A 19,201-nucleotide genomic window follows, 5' to 3' on the forward strand; every position below is an offset into this window, starting at 1 on the left:
TTTCAGTATGTGCAAATGATCTGATTTTGTTTTGATACTCTGTTTTATTTTGATATAACATCTGAAAACTTTTGTCATGGTGTACTGATTTTTGTATCTGACTTTGTCTCTACTCTGCTCTGCTTGCTTGGGTTGATACCAACTTCTTTATCTCTGAGTGCACCCACTTTAGAAACAAAGTGGTTTTATTGTTGTCTTTCATATGTGCACACTCAGGGTTCCGAAAAGAATAAGAGAAAGATTTCACCTGTGTCTCTGCCTGGTTTGGCCACCGGGGTTAGCACAATCCTACCACGGGGTGAAACATGGTCTCTGCTCCGTGAGATGCTCTATTTTGATGTGATGATGATACTCAGTTTATGTTATGCCAAAATACTACAGTTTTTACTTGTCTTAAAATCATCGCTCTGTTACTTTTGAAAAATATGTTTTGTTCTGTATGATAACTCTGGAAAAATATTTTTGTTCTGCATGTTGTACTTTATAAATGCTCATGTTTGCACGCTAGCATATGTCTTCTGCTTACGAAGTTGTTGATAATTCACCCTTTTATTTTCATAATATTTTCAGATGATGTGAAGAGTCCAACTGAGAACCTGGATTACATGATTAAGCTGAGGAGATGATGTTAAAAGAAAGAATTCTGATATCCTTTATATTTGATGTCTTTTAGATTTAATTATATCTTGGATTTTGTAAGACTTATGAAATTATCAGTTTGGTTTGGTATGACTATCGGGAGATTTTAGACCCCTTAGTTTTTTTTTTTTTTTTTTGCTGTAATGACCTTGTAGAATTTTCAAGGTGTTTATTTAGAAGACATGAGATTGAACTTCATAAAGTTTTGGAGAATTTTCTTTTTTAGTTGTGTTGGGAAATATATTTTTAAGTGACAAGTAGTAATTTTCTAAATCACCCGAATTTGGAGCGTTACATGAGCTTTTTGAGAACCAGGAGGATGGTGAAGCTAAACTATTTCGTTGTATGTTTGTAAATGTATAAAGAAATATACTCTGGTTATGTTGTTATTTATTTGCTAACTTATTTAATTAAGTAATTATTTTCTTTTTGTGTTTGTAGAAATTTTAGGGATGAGCTGTGGGACTTTCATGTCAGCTTTTGCCATATCGAGAGAATGGGGAAGAAGTATTGAAGTGCCAATCCAAATTTCCATTCAGTATGTTTCTCTTGAAAGCTGCCTTGCTGTAAAGGTAATCAGTGGCTGCCTAAGTTCTGCGGCTGTTGAATGGTTGATGTCAAGCTTCCTACTCTCCACAAGGCACTTCACAATTGCAAGCGACTGAGCTTTTTGGCTAACTCCAGCCATTAGAATTTTGAGGAAAAGCAAGGCAAAGTTGGAATATTATCCATCATTCTTTTCTATATTTATTGAAACAGTTTAAAATTGTGTTTCGACGATGTATTAATGCATCAGCTGCTCTCCTACCTATACAGTTCCCATTATTTTATTTATCTCTGTAATCTAGGAGAGACTAGATTTATATCACTCTTGCAGCCAATCAAAGGGTGAAATTGTCAAATTGAGACCGACCAGGGAAACGTTTAATTCCATGTATATAAGCATTAGAGACTTGATTCTACGTAGGATATCACATGGAACTTGGCACTTTGATGGCCACAAACAAAGAGAAAAAAAAAAATTGTAGCGAGAAGAATGATTTTATTTTGGGACCAGTACGATGGTAAAAAGATCCTCGTTTGCATTCAAGACTCATTTCAATTCATCTCATCTCATCATTATAACTTTCTTAAATTTTTACATAAAATATAATAAATAATTTAACTTTTTTAAATCTCAAAATAACTTTTTCAAATTTATACACAAAATATAATAAATAATTTAACTTTTATTTTACTATTTATAAATCATCTCAACTCACCTTAAAATCACTCCTGAATCTTTGAATATATAGTGTTAAACTGTTTTTTTTTTTTTTTTATGAACTTTCAGACGCTGAGATAATCACTTTGGAGCCAATAGCCAATCTGCACACGTTCCGAGCGTGATGTCGACACAACTAAAATACCAGTTAACGAGTTTGCTGAGCTTCATTCATAAACGTTACAAAAAAAAGGTCTGTTCGTGTGGTTGCTACCAAAGTCAAAGTCAAGTACCACGTTTTAAGAATCACATCGTACATTATTTTCTAAAGCAAGTGCTACCTTAAGATAACAATGATGTCTTTGTTGACTATTATGTTCGATATTTTTGTGTATTTAGATGGAAGTTTCATCTTCCTCTACTTTAATTACATAACTTGTTCAATTTTGCTCCCTCTTTTCGAGTCTTTTCTCTGTAAATGAGTTTGATTTCGATCTGAGTTTTAAAGTGAAAGTGGGCCGTAGAGCTTAATGCCTATGGAACGAGTCCAGCCCATATCGGATCCAAGATCATCCTCAACGGTCCTCTCCATCGAGTGCCTCAAAGGCAGCTCCAAAGCCGACGAGTGGACCGGCGATTTCCTCCAAACCGGCGACATAGTCGAGGAGCTCCGCATCGGCAACCCCGGCTCCCGCCGAGTCAACAGCTCCGGTTCGACCCTCATATTCACGGCGCCGTTCAAGAACGGCAGGAGCGGTGTCCAGAAGGTTCTCCACGACGCGTTCAAGAAGAAGGAGACCTCGATTCTCGTCCGAGTTCGCAGGGGAGCGGATGAGCTCGCCGAGTTACAGGCTTGCATCGTGCCCAATGAATCGGCGGGGAAGAAACAGTACATGCTCAGGTCGATCGCTGATCCGAATTACACCGTTGGGTTCTTGGATCGAACGGAATCTGATTGCCTCGAGCTTCAAGGTGCGCCATGTTTGACTTTTCAATTCTCAGCGTTCCTCGCACCAAGAGTACTGGCTTTCATAGTTTCATGTTCATGCGGGGAATTTCTATTTTAATTTCAACTAATAATTATCATTATAAATTTTGATAGTTCAACGTATATCATAATCACTGAGGAATCTAATTTAATTAATAAATTTAAGTATTTAATTACGAACATGGCTTAGAAATTAAGAAATTCGTAGTGAAATTATGTAGGAAACGTAAAACTGCTGATGTATAGGAATTAGTAACTTCTTTTTTTGTGGTTGGATTAATGACGAAATTCCAAAAATTAAGCAAGACTTTATGAAATGCCGAAATTGTCATTAGCCCCACCAACTCCACTTTGTCCAATTCACATTAGCCTCACTTCAAGTCGGCGGCACTTTGTTTCATTTCATTCACTATATTTTTATAAATGAATTTATACAAATATATATAATTTAGACTTGCATGTTATATTTTAATAGGAAAAAATTATTTATTACTATTTTTTTGCTGAATGGAAATAATTATTTATTAAAAAGCACAACAGCGTAACTCATTTACACAGAAAATATACAAAATGGAGAGTATTGGCCATGTTGGCCTGTCAGTTTTATTCTTCCTAAATGACACCTATACTCCAATATTTGTATCCCATGATACTTGTGTGTGTGTGTGTGTGTAATGAACATTTGGTGATTATTTTATTTTTTGGAATTGCTTTTGACCAGTCATGGAAAACTGAATTGGATTTGGCCCATTCGGCATGCCAATGACTTGAGCACATTTCAAAATTCGGATTATCGTCTTGTCTGAAAGCAAAGATCTTTATCGCCCAAACGTGCCTGATTCTCATGGCAAACTTTTTTTTGGTTTAATTCAAAAAATTGACCTTAATGATGGCTTTGCTGTTTGAGTGTTTTCATACTTTTTATAGTTGACCTACTTTCATTTATCACGCTTCAACCGTTGAAGATCAGGGTTTACCTTTCACACAATCAATTGAGTCTGATTGTCGGATTCCTATTCCGGCGTTTATACTCTAGGTGGGGTTTTGCTATTTTGCTTCCATTCATTCTTTGTATTGCCAACAAATTGATTGGTGATGGAGTTATGATAAGCTCAAGATATTACTTAAGCCAACATGTACATGGATTGAATACGTTTATAAACCTTTCAGCCATTCGTAGAATTATATTTCCCTAGTTTGAGGCAAGAGTTACTTTCTTTGCAGCTTTTAGTTCTATCCTTGTGTAGGATGGTCCTTTATTGTTTTTAAACTGATTGTGAGTGTTCCATCTTTTCCTCTAGTCATTGCCACAAATCACTTATGATAAGAGGGTGATCTTGTGGTTTTGTAATTTCGGTTTCAATTTAGTTTCATATGTAAAATTATGGCTCTGATTCAATCTTGACAATTGACATGGTTTCAAAGTTACCCTTTGGGTGGTTTATAAAGCATAATGCAACTTATATTTATCCAACCGAAAGAAAAGATCGGAAAAAATGGTTTGGTCTTTTGGAGCTAAGACGTATATATAATGACCCTGCAAAAAAACAAAAAGAAAAAAGCTATAGAAAATGTAAACGGGTAAATGCACATTCACCCAAAGCAGGTGCAAGTTGTTCATTTCCATGGGATGCCCAAACTTTACCCAACAATCTTGCTAGTTCATATGGTTGTGCCTAGGGGTGAAAGTTGGTTGGTCCGGACCGGAGAAACCAACCGGACTGAACCTACCCTGGACCAAGATCGGTCAGTCTCGGTCCCTGAAATAGAGGACCGAGACTTTTCGGTTCGGTCCCGGTCCAAGGGTTTCCCACCTTGGACCGACTGAATTTTAAAAAATATATATATTTTATATATTATTTATATAATAGTTGTATAATTAATTATGTAATTTTTATCTAACTTATCACCATTAAAAATATAAGATTTTAAATATGTTATTAACAAATTAATATTCTATCAATTAACAAATGTATAATATCAATTAAATAATTATATATGGGTTAGGGATTTTCTTGTATACATCTAGTGTACTTGGTTACTCCTATTGATATATATATATATATAATACCTTTACTTATAAAAAAAAAATTATATAGTAATTATATTAGTTAAGAATGTAATTTTCATCTAATTTATTATCATTGACCATATAAAGTAATTTTTTATTGAGTTAGGCCGGACTGACCGAACCGATAGCTACCGGTCCGGTCTAGTCCCTAGGGATGTTCGGTCCGGTCTGGTCCCTAGGGATGTTTAGTCTGGTCCGGTCCAAGGAAAATGATGGACCGAAAATTTGGGTCCATCAACCCCCCAGACCAGACTGGACCGATTTACACCCCTAGTTGTGCCTTGTTTCCATCCTAACCTTACACCTCAATATGTGTCACTCACAGTGCGAGTCACAGAAAGCAACTCCTTGATGGCTTTACATCTGTTCCTGTAGAGCTTCCTGCACTTCTCAGCCCATCTTCTCTCACCTTTACGTGTGAATGAATAATATATGTATTTGGTCTGTGATTGTAGATGTAAACTCAAAATGTTAGCAATAGGTATCTAGAGAAATTAGTTACAACACGTCTCTTGATCCAGGAGCATTTTCCCAAACCCCGATCATATATTGTTAATATGCTCGCATTTTCGAGGTTTATGATGACATAACTGCAATCCAAAATATTCATCCCTGATAACAAACAAACTGCACAAAACTGCTTGCTACTCTTTGATGCTTTATGGCAAAGGTACGCACATGTGAGTCTAGACATGGCATTCTTCAAGTCTAGATTTAGTAAGAGAGAAAGAAAACCCTTTCCTCTCTCTCTCTCTCTCTCTCTCTCTCTCTCTCTCTCTCTCTCTCTCTCTCTCTCTGCATGCACATTAATAGCAATCTTAGCAAGCATTCAATGAGCATTTGGTGCTGCAGTCCCAGAACCAATTTATCCTCTCTCTCAAGGGAATTTATTCTTGATCCCTAGAACTGTCTCTAATTTTTTGGGTTTCTATGAGATATATGTTTGTAGTAATATCAAAGAAAATAAGATGTAGAGGGCTGTAATATTATCTGCCGGAAATAAGGTTTATCAAGTAAAACTTTGCATATTTGTTTTGATCTGTTTTGAGATTCTCCATGCAATGTGAAATAATGAGCTCTAGCTTGCAGCTTCAAGGAGTGCCAGGATGGTTACTGCACTATCCAGCACTCGCCTTCAAGATGGATATGTTGCATATCCATGGGAGAGGAGGATGCAGGAGTGCCTATCAGTTCCATTTTCAAGCTGCTTTCTTTCTGTACTTCTCCTTCCAAAAGCTTCAGATCAAGTTGCTTCTCGCTACAATGATTTGGAAGATACCCTTGCTAGGGCAAATGCATGGCTTAATGCGTCTCAGGCCTCTGGGGTTCCTATTGTCTTCATGAACATCCAGACTGAGTCTCTGCTTACCAAGGTAAACTGCCTAATGTCAACAAAGAGATATGATTGAAACTTTATGGTCCTTGTAGTGAGAGATATAAGCACTTTACACTAATTAGCTTGCATGTAATGATAAATGGCATGTCTTTTGTACCAAGTCTTTAGTTATGGCATGCCTTTATGTTTACCAGTGAACTACTTATTAAAAAAAAAATGTTTACCAGTGAACTCTGAAGGATGAGTAATAGAACAAACTTGCCAAAATCTTATATCAAGTTTATAAGCAGCAATCAAGGGTGATGTCAAAACCAGTTCTGGAATAGATTAATAAAAATAAGTGATCTTTATTAATTAATGAAGTCCTGTCTTCAGATCCAAATATTTTGTAGGAGTCACAGCATGGTTAAGCATTATTCCTCCTCCTTCCTGGCCACCATTTGTTTACGCATATGCCTGATAGTTTCGGTTAACATGATTGTCTAAACATATAGATTTGGTTAACATAATTGTCTAATGTTGCGTCTCAAAGTGAGAGTATTACCCATATTCCTTTGACAGATCTCTGGAGAAACTGCTTCTTCCACAGTGAATGCCGGATCCTTATCTGATTTGTCTAATCTTGCAAATGCAAGTCTATATGGTTTTGAGGATTACCACGGGGTGGACATTGGTGTAGTTAAAGCAGTTCGTCTCTGGTATGCACCTCTTGGAGGAGAGCTTGCAATTGAGATCAAGCTAAAAGAAGGCGACACAAAGCTTGGGTTTGCCATTAGCCGCACAGAAGAGGTTTCCTAACTTGTTCTTCTGACCTATTTTATTGTCAATTAGATTTATGAAGCCTCTCGGCATTGACTCATTGTTTGTTTGTAATTGACAGGGATTTATCTTCATCTCATCAGTTATTGATGGTGATGAAAATGCTCCTTCAACCCGGTCAGGGCTGGCGAATTTGTACAAAGAAGCTACAAATGCATCTAGGCTGCTGCTGGTCTCACGAGTTGGCAATCAGAAGGTCCTTCCATGGATGGTTTCTTCCACAGGAGCAATTCGATGCTTTGACACTGTTTCAGTCAGCCAAAAGCTTTCATTGCACCGGCACGCCAAGGTTCCCATTCTCTTGCATGTTTTACTGTGGGACCGAGGATTGTCTATTCCAAGCGGGGGCAATAGATTTAGGGCTCCAACACCAGGTGCCCTGCCCTTACCGCCTGAAGTTCAGTTAGCATCCCATCCAAATGATAATCAAATACAGCCGTTGACACCTGAAGTTCCTACTGGGAGTCGAGAAGTTAGTGCTGGAGCTGAGGTGAGGCTTGAGCGAGACACGGCTGGGGAGCTCTCCTTTAGATTCCATGATTTTTCACTTTCAAGTAATTGGGTATGAATTTTGTTCTTCATTCACGTTTCTCATTTCTTAAATTGTTGTAAATAGAGAAATCTCTAGATTAGGCATGTCATTTGATTGCTCTTTTAACTATCAACTCAATTTAGAACAGAATAGAAAGTAGAGGGAACTACCCGCAAGACAGAACTGCAAATTGAAAGCATGCAAGTCATCAACTTCTTGTGTGGAGTGTAAAAGAAAGAACAAATCTGTGATAGCAAGTGGCATAGTTTGTTTGTTTGTGTTTGTTTTTTTTTCACTCTTTTCAATTGAATAATTGGTTGCTTCTAAATTGGACCCTCCCTACTTTAAAAAAAAATGGTTTGAAGTCTTGTGCCCCCCTTTTCTTTTGTACCCTGGCCAGTGGCTGCAGTCTTAAAAGCATGCAGATATTGAATTGTAGCCTCTTCACCCTGTGGAAGATTGGAACTTGTTTCTTACTGATGGGATTGGCAGAGAGTTCATGAAGTTATGCGATTTAAGCTGCTGTCTTGCTGCTTGTTCTGTTTGTAAGATTTCAAAACTGGAATGAATTGGCAGCTTGAAATATTAGCTGCTCAGTTATGGTATTACCATACTGTATTTATTTACAACGCTTGTACTTGATTTGTACATATTGGAATCGAGAATTTAAATTTAACATAACACAATAGATTTCAAATATTTAAAATGTCATTGAGATCATGATCATAAATTTATCTGCTTGAATTCCAACTCAAACTTCCAGTGGCATTATCCTTGTAGAAGCCAAAGTATTTGAAGTTTAAGCAGACATTAAGAGAGTTCTCAAAATTCTTAAAATTATCACAACTTTTAATAATTTTTAAACATCACTGAAAACAAATTTTAATTTTTTATCTAATAATTACTTAATCATTATTTAAATATAAAAATTAATATTAAAAAAATATATTGAAACAATTTTTTAACTTTATAATATTTTTATTTAATTTTCTCTTTCTTATTTTTTAAAATTCAAAAAAACATCTTCACTCAAGTCATGCCTCTTTTATTGCGATAAGGTTGTAATATCGGCATGTTTGAATGAGACCTTCCACTGTAATAGACTTGCAATTAATGTTTGTGCATTGGCCTAGCCATTGTCAAAGTCAAAATTTGACTAAAACTAGAATTTTTGACTAAATTCAAAGTTATTCAAGATTTATGTTTACATTGGATTTTGTATCTTAAAGTTAAAATAATAATATAATATTATATATTTTAATAATAATTTTTTTTAATATCTTTTTTTTTTTTTTCATATTTGGCAAATACACTCCAATGTTAATTAATGTCCATATTTTGTAACATTTATTTTAACAATACTAAATATTAATTAACATAAATGGAAGGGGTTGAGACCAATGGCAATGCACAACCTCGACATTGAGTTGCTTGTGTTCTAACTAACTCAGAGAGAAAATATTATTTTCACTTTCTCTTACAAATATTCCACACACAAGCTTGGACAACAACTTTTACCCCAATTGCATTGTTTATTTTTAAATACTGAAAGGGGTTGAGACCGATAGAACAACATACACTCAATCTCATACAAATGGGCAAGACACAAGACTAAAACCAAACCCAAAAATCCAAACAGTCAAACACCAAAAAAATCTTCAAGAGAAACCCTCCTCAATAGAAGATTTCCAGCCTACACACAAATTTCAAAACCAATTCAAGCACATAGAAACAATATGCACAAGCACATAAAAACAAGATTTCCAGCCTACAAACATATCCAAACTATACACCAACAACCCCACAATCTAAATATAATAAAATAATATCTGAAAGATAATCCAAGCTGTCTAGCCATGAGCCCACAAACCAAATACAAAACAAGTTTGGAAATTAAATATAAACCATACACCAACAGCCCTACAATCCAAATACAAACCAATATCTGAAATTAAATCCAAATTGTCCAGCAATGTTCCCACAATTCAAATACAAAACAAGTTTGGAAATTAAATCCAAACCATACACCAACAGCCCCCAAACCACATCAATATATCATTCATTTCCAACTGCCAAAGTTTGAAACATTTACCAAAAATTAATGTTAAACCAAAAATAGATCTCATAGTTTCTGCCCAGCCACATGTGTCTCCATAAAATGTGGTTGGCAGTTGTGATAGCCCGTATTTTAGTATATTTTAATTAAATGATTATTTTAATTAATTTAAATATTCTTTCTTTTGTTTTAAATTGATTGGATTTCTTGTTAGATTTATTTTATAATTTTTAAGTTGTGAAATTTATTATGATGTGCTTTCTTGGTATTAATTATTGTTTTGCATTTAAATTGCTCTTTACTTTAAATTATTTTAATGTTGGAATTTAAAATTATTATATTGTTGGATTTTTATTATTATTTTATTTTAACTAATCTCTACTTTTAAATTATTTTATTCAACTTACTATTTTGAAATTATTTTCGTTGGATCAATTTTGTGATCCAAATTGTGAGGATTTGACCTCATTTCTTTCCCTCACTTTTTCTTTTTCCCTTTTTTCTTTCTCCTCTTTTCTCTTTTTCATTCTTTGTCATTCTTTCCTCTGCTTCTTTCTCCTCTCGTGCGCGACAACCCCCTCCCCTCTCCCTGTCCATTTCTTTGTCCGCCCAGTGCATCGTTGTGCGCTGTCCGTGAGCGACACCACCCTTCCCATCTTCTTCCCCACCGGTCGGCGACCTTCCCCTTCCAGTCTCAACCTCTGTCACACTGCCGTTGGCCTCCACACATGGCTTCAAGCTGCGCAATCTTTGTGTTCCAACGTCGCCGTTGCGCCACTATTTTTTCATCACACCACCATCGACCCTCCGGCTACCTAACCTACCCTTCCTCAGCTCTGATCAACCATCCTTAAATCTTCTTCTTCCCCATTTCCGATTTGGGTGTTTTGGCCTTCAACTGCCGCCACCCACGGCCAACCATCACCACCAATATCTTCACCAACACCCCTAAGCTCTTTCCTAGCCATCTCAAGTCTTCGTTTGTCCCTATTCAAAAGTTGAGTTTTTGAGAACCACGACCCTTGTACATTTTTGCACTATTGTGTTGTTGTGCCGCCACTTCTAGCACCTCCTTGATCATTCAAAAATTATATTTTAGCACTGTATGTAATTTTGCAAAGAATTTCTTGAAATTTAAATATATTTTTGCACTAACAAATCCTCTGCAATCTGGTTAGTTGTGCCGGACATTGAGTCCGATGAGTATGAAGGTTAATTGGATGTGAAGATGGGTTGTTTATTAATTGAATTATGCTTACGTGCATTTATGTTGTGTTTGGCATCATGACATTTATTGCATCATTTCATGCATGCTCATGTGTTGTGAATGAAAACTGGGTTTTTATGTGAGAGATGATTTTGGATATATTTGAAATGAATGGATTGAACCGTTTGAAAGAAAGGAAAAAGGGACTGTAGGGATGGTGGTAGAGTTCCGCCTACGATTCTCGCCTACATCGCGAGTTGTAGGGATGGTGGTAGAATCATGCTTGTGATTCCAGCCTACAGTGCTCTGATAGGTACTCTTTGTGTGGAAAGGAACTGTAGGGATGGTGATAGAGTCCTGCTTGTGATTCCCACGTATGGTGCACGAGATAAGGATGGTGGTAGTCCCGCCTGCGATTCCCGCCTACAGCGCGAGCTATAGGGATGGTGGTAATCCTGCCTATAATTCCCGCCTACGGTGCACGCGGTAGAAATGGTGGTAAGCAAGGATAATGGTAGAGTTCTGTCTGTGATTCCCGCCTACAATGTCCGATAAATGATTATGTTGGGTAATTTTTCGGGAAAATGGCAGTTTATGGTTTAATGGTTATGAGCACCATTTTCTGAGAAAATGGTTGGTTTATGTTTGGGTCATTTTTTTAAAAAATAGCGGATATTATTTATGACGCGTTTTTGTCAAATGGGATTTTTTTATGTGCGTTGGAAAATAATCATTTTTGGAAAAAATGAAGGTTATAGGCCACATTCGTGTTTCATCATGTGCACACATGTTTGTTAGATGCATTAATGTATTTTTATCTCTTGGTTTGTTTGAGTGATTAATTACTGAGATTCATATCTCATGTGGTATTCCTTACCCTGCAGTACCGTTTTATGGCACCATAGATTTTGTTACAGATGAGGATGTGAAACCTAAGGGATCAACTCCACCAGCGAAGTGACATGTGGTCACTTGGGATTATGGGATTTATTTCTCACTCGTTTATGTGTTTCAATTTTTGTATTATATTTTTTGAGAGAACTATATAACTTTTTTTAAATGTTTTATTTAAGTAAATCTGTCATTAAAATTCTGGTACTTAGTTGATTGACTTTAATTTATCCGTTGCATTTTTGTTGTACACTTTTTGAATATACACACACTTGGCACTTATCGTTGGAATGCGTGACCCGTATTGTCATTATTCTGACGTCACAAGTCTCACGCTTCCGTACGTGGGAGTCAGGGCGTCACAACAGCCACTAAAATCACTAATATTGCAAATATGCCCAAGAGTTACAAACCTCCTCCATGAGATGTGGATGGAGATGTAGATATATCTCTGAAATTATTCTTCGATGCCTCATAAATTTCTCTCTGAATATTAAGGAAGTAGTCTTGCTACATGACACTCATGCTAGCAAGATCCAAGCTCGTAATTTTCGGCTCGAACTTTTTCTTCTCAAGTTCATGTTGTTTAGTGAAATTGCCTTCTGCCTTCATCATTGCTGCTTTTTTCTCTACAATAAATTCTAGGGACTTTCACTTCCGCTCTATTTCTTTCTCAGCTTTTTTACCTTGAGGTCTCTCCATCATAACCTCCACATTCTCCTTTACAAAGTCACCAACAACTGGACTTGACTGCTCAATGGCTAGACATTTATCATGTACCCTTATACTCGTATTCATTGTCATCATGTGTTGCTACCATTTTGGTCGGTATCTCAAAAGACACTAACAATGCTTCATTGTGAAGTTCGTCTTTTCCATCTCTTTGTACATACGTTTTGCCTTCTTAAACTATAAAAATGAAAAAATATTGTTAGTTCATAAATTAGTCCTATAGAATTGCATAATTTAAGGAAAATAATACATACCTTATCTTACTCTGTAGCACCACTCAGGTGTATGATTCTACATGTGTTAAAGATGCACAAAATTTATTTGTGCATTTTTTAATTGAGAACCAACCATTCATCAATGACCCTACAGAACGTTCAATATTGTTTATTTTTTATACTCATAATAAAACTCATAAATTATTTTCCACATTTGAGTGGATTTTTTTATTAGTACCCCATATGGTATTAATGCTAATGTTGAGCCAAGTGGAGATAAAGAGGTTGTCTTCCTTTATAGTGAAAAATGCACATCTTTGAACTTTTTTAGTAGGTGGCCTCTTTTCACTATCAAAAGGGTTGCTTGGACCACAACATTAGAATTTTGGGCCAACGTTGGGATGCTATTTGAATCTTGTTCACCACTTTGTAAAAGAGTGGTAAAGAAGGGATCATTGTTGAATGGTGTGTCCATCATGCTCAAAATTGCCCATATTGAGTATAGAGCAAAGAAAATTGGTTCTTAAAAACATATCATATTGTATTAATTCTCTCATGTTTTTGGAAATAAAAACAGTAAATTAATAACATAAAATCAATAACACTACCCAACACAAACCAGCTGCCATACCAAAGCACTAAACCAGCAAAACCAATAGCAAGATCATATGGCATAGTTTGAGAAAAACATAAATCAGTAACATTTTAACAAAAAAAAAACTGCACAACATCAATAACAAATAACTGCACAAATCTATAGGCTTACCATCAGTAAAAAAACCTGCACAAAAAATTGCAATAATATATGTGCTTTGTAAAAATCAAGTAGTCCTATATTGGATTTTATCTAAGAGTTCTTTGTCATCCTATTTTGTTTTTAAGAGACAAAAATAAGTGACGTCTTTCTAGTGTTTTGTTTAGGTAATCGAAAATTTTAGTGATAAAAATAAACCAAAAGTTCTTTTATCCCAAATGCAATCCCCATACCTAGAAAAGAAAGCAAAAGTTCTCTTGGCAAAATTAGCAATCTAATCCACTAACTTCATCTACAATCTGCAATTCTTAATTTTTGGCTTCTTTTTGTTCTTGTTGCTTTTCTACTTTTGGTCTGGAAACGCCTTAACGTAAACAAACAACCCACAAATTGTAAGAAATAAAGAACTTTATGCGTGAACAGAACCAAGCCTATACAAAAGGTTTACATACCAAAAACATATCAGACCACGTACACAAAAAGTTTACATCACGAGCACAAATCAACCTACACATAAGGTTTACATCACAAAAACAAGACCAAAAATCTGCCCCTGAAATTCTACATACCAAGCATATATTAGACCACGAATGAGCCCTATCGAACGGGTCCTGAGCTATGCCGATAGGGGGGAAATCGATGGATCCCTGCCAAATGGGTCTTGTCCTCAAAAGCAAGGAAACGAAAAAAGAAAAGAAAAGAAAAGAAAAACGGAGAGAATGAAAGAAAGGGAGTGTCGGTTTGGTGTAGAGGGAAGAGAAAAATAGAGAAAAAATGAAAAGGGGATTCAGTGAAGGGAGAAAGGGAGATGAAGGTTTGGTCAAGTATAATGCGAGGGAATGAAAACAGATGGACGAATTGTTTTTCATAAAATAATCATTTGGGAAGAGAAAAATAGAGAAAAAATGAAAAGGGAATTCAGCGAAGGGAGATGAAGGTTTGGTTGAGTATAATGCGAGGGAATGAAAACAGATGGACGAATTGTTTTTCATAAAATAATCATTTGCCCTGTGAATAGTGACGCGCCAAAGATGACTCTCTCTTCCCATTTGTATCTCGATTTATTCTTATTGCAGTCCCCGAATGGAGACTGCATTGCAAGCTTAATGAAACATAGTGTTTCAATATGAAACACTGCGTTTCATTACGGGGAACAAACCAGCTCCCCCAACACCAAAAAAAAAAAAGGATAAGAAAAGAGAAAAAAAGGAAGATAAAATTTGCCTTGAGACCATCTGGCAGAGCCATGAGCACGGTTGAGGATGTTGCGGAAGCAAGCAAGTGGTCTCAACTGGTTTGTTGTATGGCCATCCACTTTATCTATTCCCATCGTATAAACTTTTTATATTGAAACCACAACCACAACCCAATGTCACAAAGAATAAACCAATGTCAACTCAAATGGCCGGGATGGAGTGTTATCTGGATTCAAGCTACGGCGTGGATCTTTAAATGCTCGGGAATGATCACCGGTTGCTTGGACGGAGTGGGAAGGAGGAATGGTTGTTTCAGCTAGTAGGTTCCGAGGTTTGGCTGCTTGGATTTTTAAAACAGGGCTCTGCCGCTCGGAGGAGAGGGAGGGAGGGACGTGATAGGGAGGGGAGCCGGGATGGAACCAGATTTCTACCGGAAATAGGGTTCGGTGATGTGAGGGAGAGAGGGAGGTGACGGCGACGCGTAAAGGGGAATGCCTTTACACCATTGCCGTCGTCGTCGCCGACTGAAGTTGAAACCAGTGAAGTCACCGTGTTTGGTTCTGGAAAGGAGCAGAAAATCGTAGAATGGGTGTTTGGTTCTGGTTAATTTGTGTTAATTCGTGTTTAGTTCTGTAAATTTTGTCAAAATCTTTATGTATTGGTCATGTTCAAGAGAGTTGATTATCTAAGATTATCCTCTTGTTTGTTGTGCACTCAACTTTCTTGTAAAACTTCATGAATGGATTCCACTTGTTTGTATCTTGAAGAATGGTTTTCATCTCAGCTTAGCTTTATTCAAACAAAAATCTGCTGTTTAGATTTAGATTTAGGCACTAAATTTGTACTGGGCTTCTAGCTTTATCTTATTGAATCAAACAAAAATCCATCGATGGTGGATGTTGTTGTTGCGTCGATGGTGGAGGAGATTGGGTTGTGGTGGTCGGCGATGGTGGAAATCTGTCGGGGCATGCAGCAGAGGCGAAAACAATATTCTACAATTTCAAATATTTTTGGTTTAGTTTGTAGAAGAAAGAGGGGTAATATAGTCAATTCAAATCTAAAAATGGGGACAATTTGATCATTGCATACATTGGGTCTGCAATACAATCCTCCTTAGAGGACTGTATATAGCACGACTCTTGTATCTCAAAGCTTCAAATTCTTCAATTTAACTAGTCCAGTGCCAACAATTTTAAGGGAAAATGGTGCATATTTTGCATTTGTCTGGCATTGGGGATGCGTTTGGATATTGAATTGAGTTTAGTGAATTGAGTTCTTTATGAATAATAATGAGTTAAATAGTAAATAAAATTATTTGATACCCATCTAAACTGAGTTTAAAATGTATTTGGATGTTAAGATGAGTTTAATACTTTTTATATAAAATTGAAAAAGATTGTAGATCCACGTATAAGGATGTTTTAAGTTGAAAAATGTTATGTCCCATGTGTAAGAAGGTTTTGAGTTGAGATGAGTTTAGTAATTTGAGAGTTGAGTGTTTGGATGTTAGATTCAACTTAAAATTAGATTGAACTCAACTGAATTCAATTGAGTTCAGTAACCGAACAAAGCCTTAGATAGGTAAATGCCAGTGCTCTTGTATTAATAAAAAGTAAAAGGGAAAGAAAATTCAGGTCTTAGAACATTCCCAATGGTTTATTCATCCTATTTTTTAAAATATATCATTAAAATTCATTTTTTCTGTTTTACATACTAAATTTTATAATATACTATACATTATCTTATCTATTTTTTCTTTATATCATTTAAATATTATACATTTTAATATATTTTATTTATTTCAAATAAAGTAGAAAGTAGAAAGTAGAGAGATAAATAAATAAAGATCACTTCTTGCAATGAAAAAAAAAGTAAAAAGTAGAAAGAGAAATAAATTAAATATTTATACAAATGTGTACAGTATCCCATAAATATAGAGATAGTACTGTAGCAAACTAGATATTAATAATAAAATACATAATCTGTTGGATAGTCTATTTTAAGCTATTTTATTTAAATTTTACAAAAACATGCATTATAAATAACCCATTAAGAATGCTCTTACGAGGCCTTGATTAGAAATGAAAAAAAAAAATTGTTTTGTTTTAAAGAAAAAAAGAAAAAAGAAAAGCTGATGCTAATAGGCCGTGAAGCCCATTTTTACCCAACCTTGCTTTGTGGTATTTACGGCAAAACCAGTTGCGTCTGGCAGCTCGTTTATATTTGCCACGGATCATGATCCGTGTGACACTACTTCAAAAAGATCCTAAGCCGTCGATCATCCAACTTATCAACGGTCCATTATCCCTCTCTCAAAAATTTCAAAGAAACCCAAAAAATTTCAAAGCTCCCGCTTCCCTCTCCCTCCACCCTTTCCCTAATATAAATACCCCCAAGACTCCCTTCGTTTTCCCATCACTCAGATTCATTTCCTTTCGAACACTTCTTCGAGAAACAAACGTATTATTTTCCAAGCTCTTCATCTGTTTCCCAATGGCGCGTACCAAGCAGACTGCTCGTAAGTCTACCGGCGGGAAGGCTCCAAGGAAGCAGCTGGCTACTAAAGCAGCTCGGAAGTCCGCTCCAGCCACCGGAGGAGTCAAGAAGCCCCATAGGTTTAGGCCCGGGACGGTTGCCCTGAGAGAGATCAGGAAATATCAGAAGAGCACGGAGTTATTGATCCGGAAGCTTCCATTCCAAAGGCTGGTGAGAGAAATTGCGCAGGACTTCAAGACCGACCTTCGCTTCCAGAGCAGCGCCGTCTCAGCTCTACAGGAGGCGGCCGAAGCGTACCTGGTGGGTCTCTTCGAAGACACTAACCTGTGCGCCATTCACGCCAAAAGGGTCACTATAATGCCCAAGGATATCCAACTCGCTCGTCGGATTAGGGGGGAGAGAGCATAAGTAGGGAAAAAATTTCGGAAAAATATTGCTGTAATAGTATTGCTGGTTTTCTGTTAGGTTTGTATTTTAGATCAATGTCATTCTATGTCACTCATTTTTAGGTCGATGTTATTCTATTTTGTTTGCAATAGATCTGGGTGTTTGATTTAGTGGATGGATGATTGAGGAAAGTCGAACCATAATTTTCTAATCTTCTCTTTTCGCAGTGCTGGATCAGTAAAATGAATGTGTTAAATTTAGCAACAAGCTTTTAAGAATTCCAAGGAAACGTGTAATAGCCAATCCCGATTTGGTTTGCATTGCAAGTTCGGTGTCCTTGGTTAGATGATTTTCCTCTCGAGGCGTATGTATTTTTGGTTCCTATCCTGAAACCCCTACTCGGGGTTATCCAATCTTGAAATGAACAAGGGAGTTTCAATTTGCCACTGACCATGGCGTTGCAGCTTGGTGAAAAATGAAAATCATCTAAAATACACTGAATTTGCTGAGGGAATCTTGGGAAGCATTATGTAATTCCTTGTTTTCTTTCATTGTTATCAGATTACACATCTTGATGGTAAATTGTTGCTTTTAAGGAGCTAGATAAGGCTTATATTTCCAGTAATTTGGTTCCAATAACATGCATTATCTAGACACTTCTCTGTTCTCAATACTGATATTTTTGAGAATTCATTTTTTTTCGAAGATTGTATTTTAAAAAATTTGTATGCTCTCAAATGGTCATATTTTAAAATTTTTAATTATTTTATAAACTAACTATTATATTAGTTTCGAAGGAAAAAGGGGAATATAAGAAACAAAATTATGAGATATTTAATTCTAGAATAAAAAAACTAGTATTTGGTATTGATACTTTGCTTTCCAATTATCTCATTTGTGGTAAAGCTAAAGTTGGTCTCCATTTTAGAGAACAGGATGAGTGATCGGAGGAAAGATTAACTTGGTAAGTGGAAAGTGCCATTCAACCCATATATAGGTTCAGTGGGCTTTGAGGCCCATCTGATTATATAACCAATAACGTCAGCTCTTAATGAATACAATTCTTCTATATATAATTGCCGGTGCAAAACCAATGTAGAATTGGTTGAAGTGCCACGTCAGTTAGTTTTTTATTTAAAAAATAACTTATGAAAGAAATATATAGAAGGGAGGGAAATTGAAACTGAAATTTCATTCGAAATTTCATCCTTTTTTTTCTCTTTACTTGTCATCCTCAATTCCTCACTTAGATACTTTTGTCTCCAAACCCTATCTCAGGCTCTCAACTCTCATCCTTCTTCAAGAGCCTTCTCTAATTTTTTGCCTGAACTTATGCCCGCATTCGCTCTTCTCTTTGTTGGCTACCCTTTGCTCAACTACGTAGATAACTCCATTATCATTTTTCTTTCTCCCACTAGAAAGTGCTCTTTCTCTCTCTCTCTCTCTCATTTTCACTTTTCAAAGTTTGAACAACTCGCTCGCAAAATTTCACTCTTTAACAAGTTTAACTTGTTAATTTTGATTTTAACATTTTTCACTCCTTAAATTTATATGTTCTATTATCTATTTGATTCTCCAAAACCCTAAGAAAATATGGATTCCTTCCATAATATAACAATGAGTTGACCCTAGTTTTCTCCAGCAATCAAAACAGAGTGTAAGGTATCCATCTCTTCTT

General features: G+C 36.1%; 2 protein-coding genes and 1 long non-coding RNA gene across 8 annotated transcripts; all 3 read left to right on the top strand.

The window, feature by feature from the left end:
- The first annotated feature begins 935 nt into the window (after window positions 1–935).
- LOC121238782 lies at window positions 936–1,695 on the top strand. 2 transcript variants are annotated; one of them, XR_005935168.1, is made up of 3 exons: window positions 936–996; window positions 1,081–1,420; window positions 1,456–1,695. It is a non-coding gene; the product is annotated as an uncharacterized LOC121238782 (long non-coding RNA). The 2 variants fall into 2 exon arrangements; XR_005935169.1 differs by having other exon boundaries at window positions 936–982.
- A 352-nt stretch (window positions 1,696–2,047) lies between these two features.
- LOC121238779 lies at window positions 2,048–8,300 on the top strand. 5 transcript variants are annotated; one of them, XR_005935163.1, is made up of 6 exons: window positions 2,058–2,815; window positions 5,992–6,275; window positions 6,800–7,027; window positions 7,119–7,619; window positions 7,738–7,822; window positions 7,990–8,300. XR_005935163.1 is itself a non-coding variant. In XM_041135807.1 (5 exons), the coding sequence occupies exons 1-5, from the start codon at window positions 2,374–2,376 to the stop codon at window positions 8,002–8,004; spliced, it is 1,470 nt and encodes a 489-aa protein (XP_040991741.1). In that variant the 5' UTR covers window positions 2,048–2,373; the 3' UTR covers window positions 8,005–8,300. The 5 variants fall into 5 exon arrangements, 3 of the variants coding, with proteins under 3 accessions (XP_040991741.1, XP_040991742.1, XP_040991740.1); XR_005935164.1 differs by having other exon boundaries at window positions 7,999–8,300; XM_041135807.1 differs by lacking the exon at window positions 7,738–7,822 and having other exon boundaries at window positions 2,048–2,815.
- An 8,725-nt stretch (window positions 8,301–17,025) lies between these two features.
- Window positions 17,026–17,693, top strand: LOC121238780 (histone H3.2). The gene has a single exon (XM_041135809.1). The coding sequence runs from the start codon at window positions 17,134–17,136 to the stop codon at window positions 17,542–17,544; it is 411 nt and encodes a 136-aa protein (XP_040991743.1). The 5' UTR covers window positions 17,026–17,133; the 3' UTR covers window positions 17,545–17,693.
- The last annotated feature ends 1,508 nt before the right edge of the window (window positions 17,694–19,201 follow it).

This window comes from Juglans microcarpa x Juglans regia, chromosome 7D, assembly GCF_004785595.1.
Source record: "Juglans microcarpa x Juglans regia isolate MS1-56 chromosome 7D, Jm3101_v1.0, whole genome shotgun sequence".
Lineage (NCBI taxonomy): Eukaryota > Viridiplantae > Streptophyta > Magnoliopsida > Fagales > Juglandaceae > Juglans > Juglans microcarpa x Juglans regia.

Bases quoted from the DNA above. Each gene is read 5' to 3' on its own strand.
- LOC121238779 (XM_041135807.1), top strand. From the start codon at position 2,374: ATGCCTATGGAACGAGTCCAGCCCATATCGGATCCAAGATCATCCTCA. The intron at 6,276-6,799 runs GTAAACTGCCTA...TTCCTTTGACAG, and splicing joins CTGAGTCTCTGCTTACCAAG to ATCTCTGGAGAAACTGCTTC. The intron at 7,028-7,118 runs GTTTCCTAACTT...TGTAATTGACAG, and splicing joins CCATTAGCCGCACAGAAGAG to GGATTTATCTTCATCTCATC.
- LOC121238780 (XM_041135809.1), top strand. From the start codon at position 17,134: ATGGCGCGTACCAAGCAGACTGCTCGTAAGTCTACCGGCGGGAAGGCT.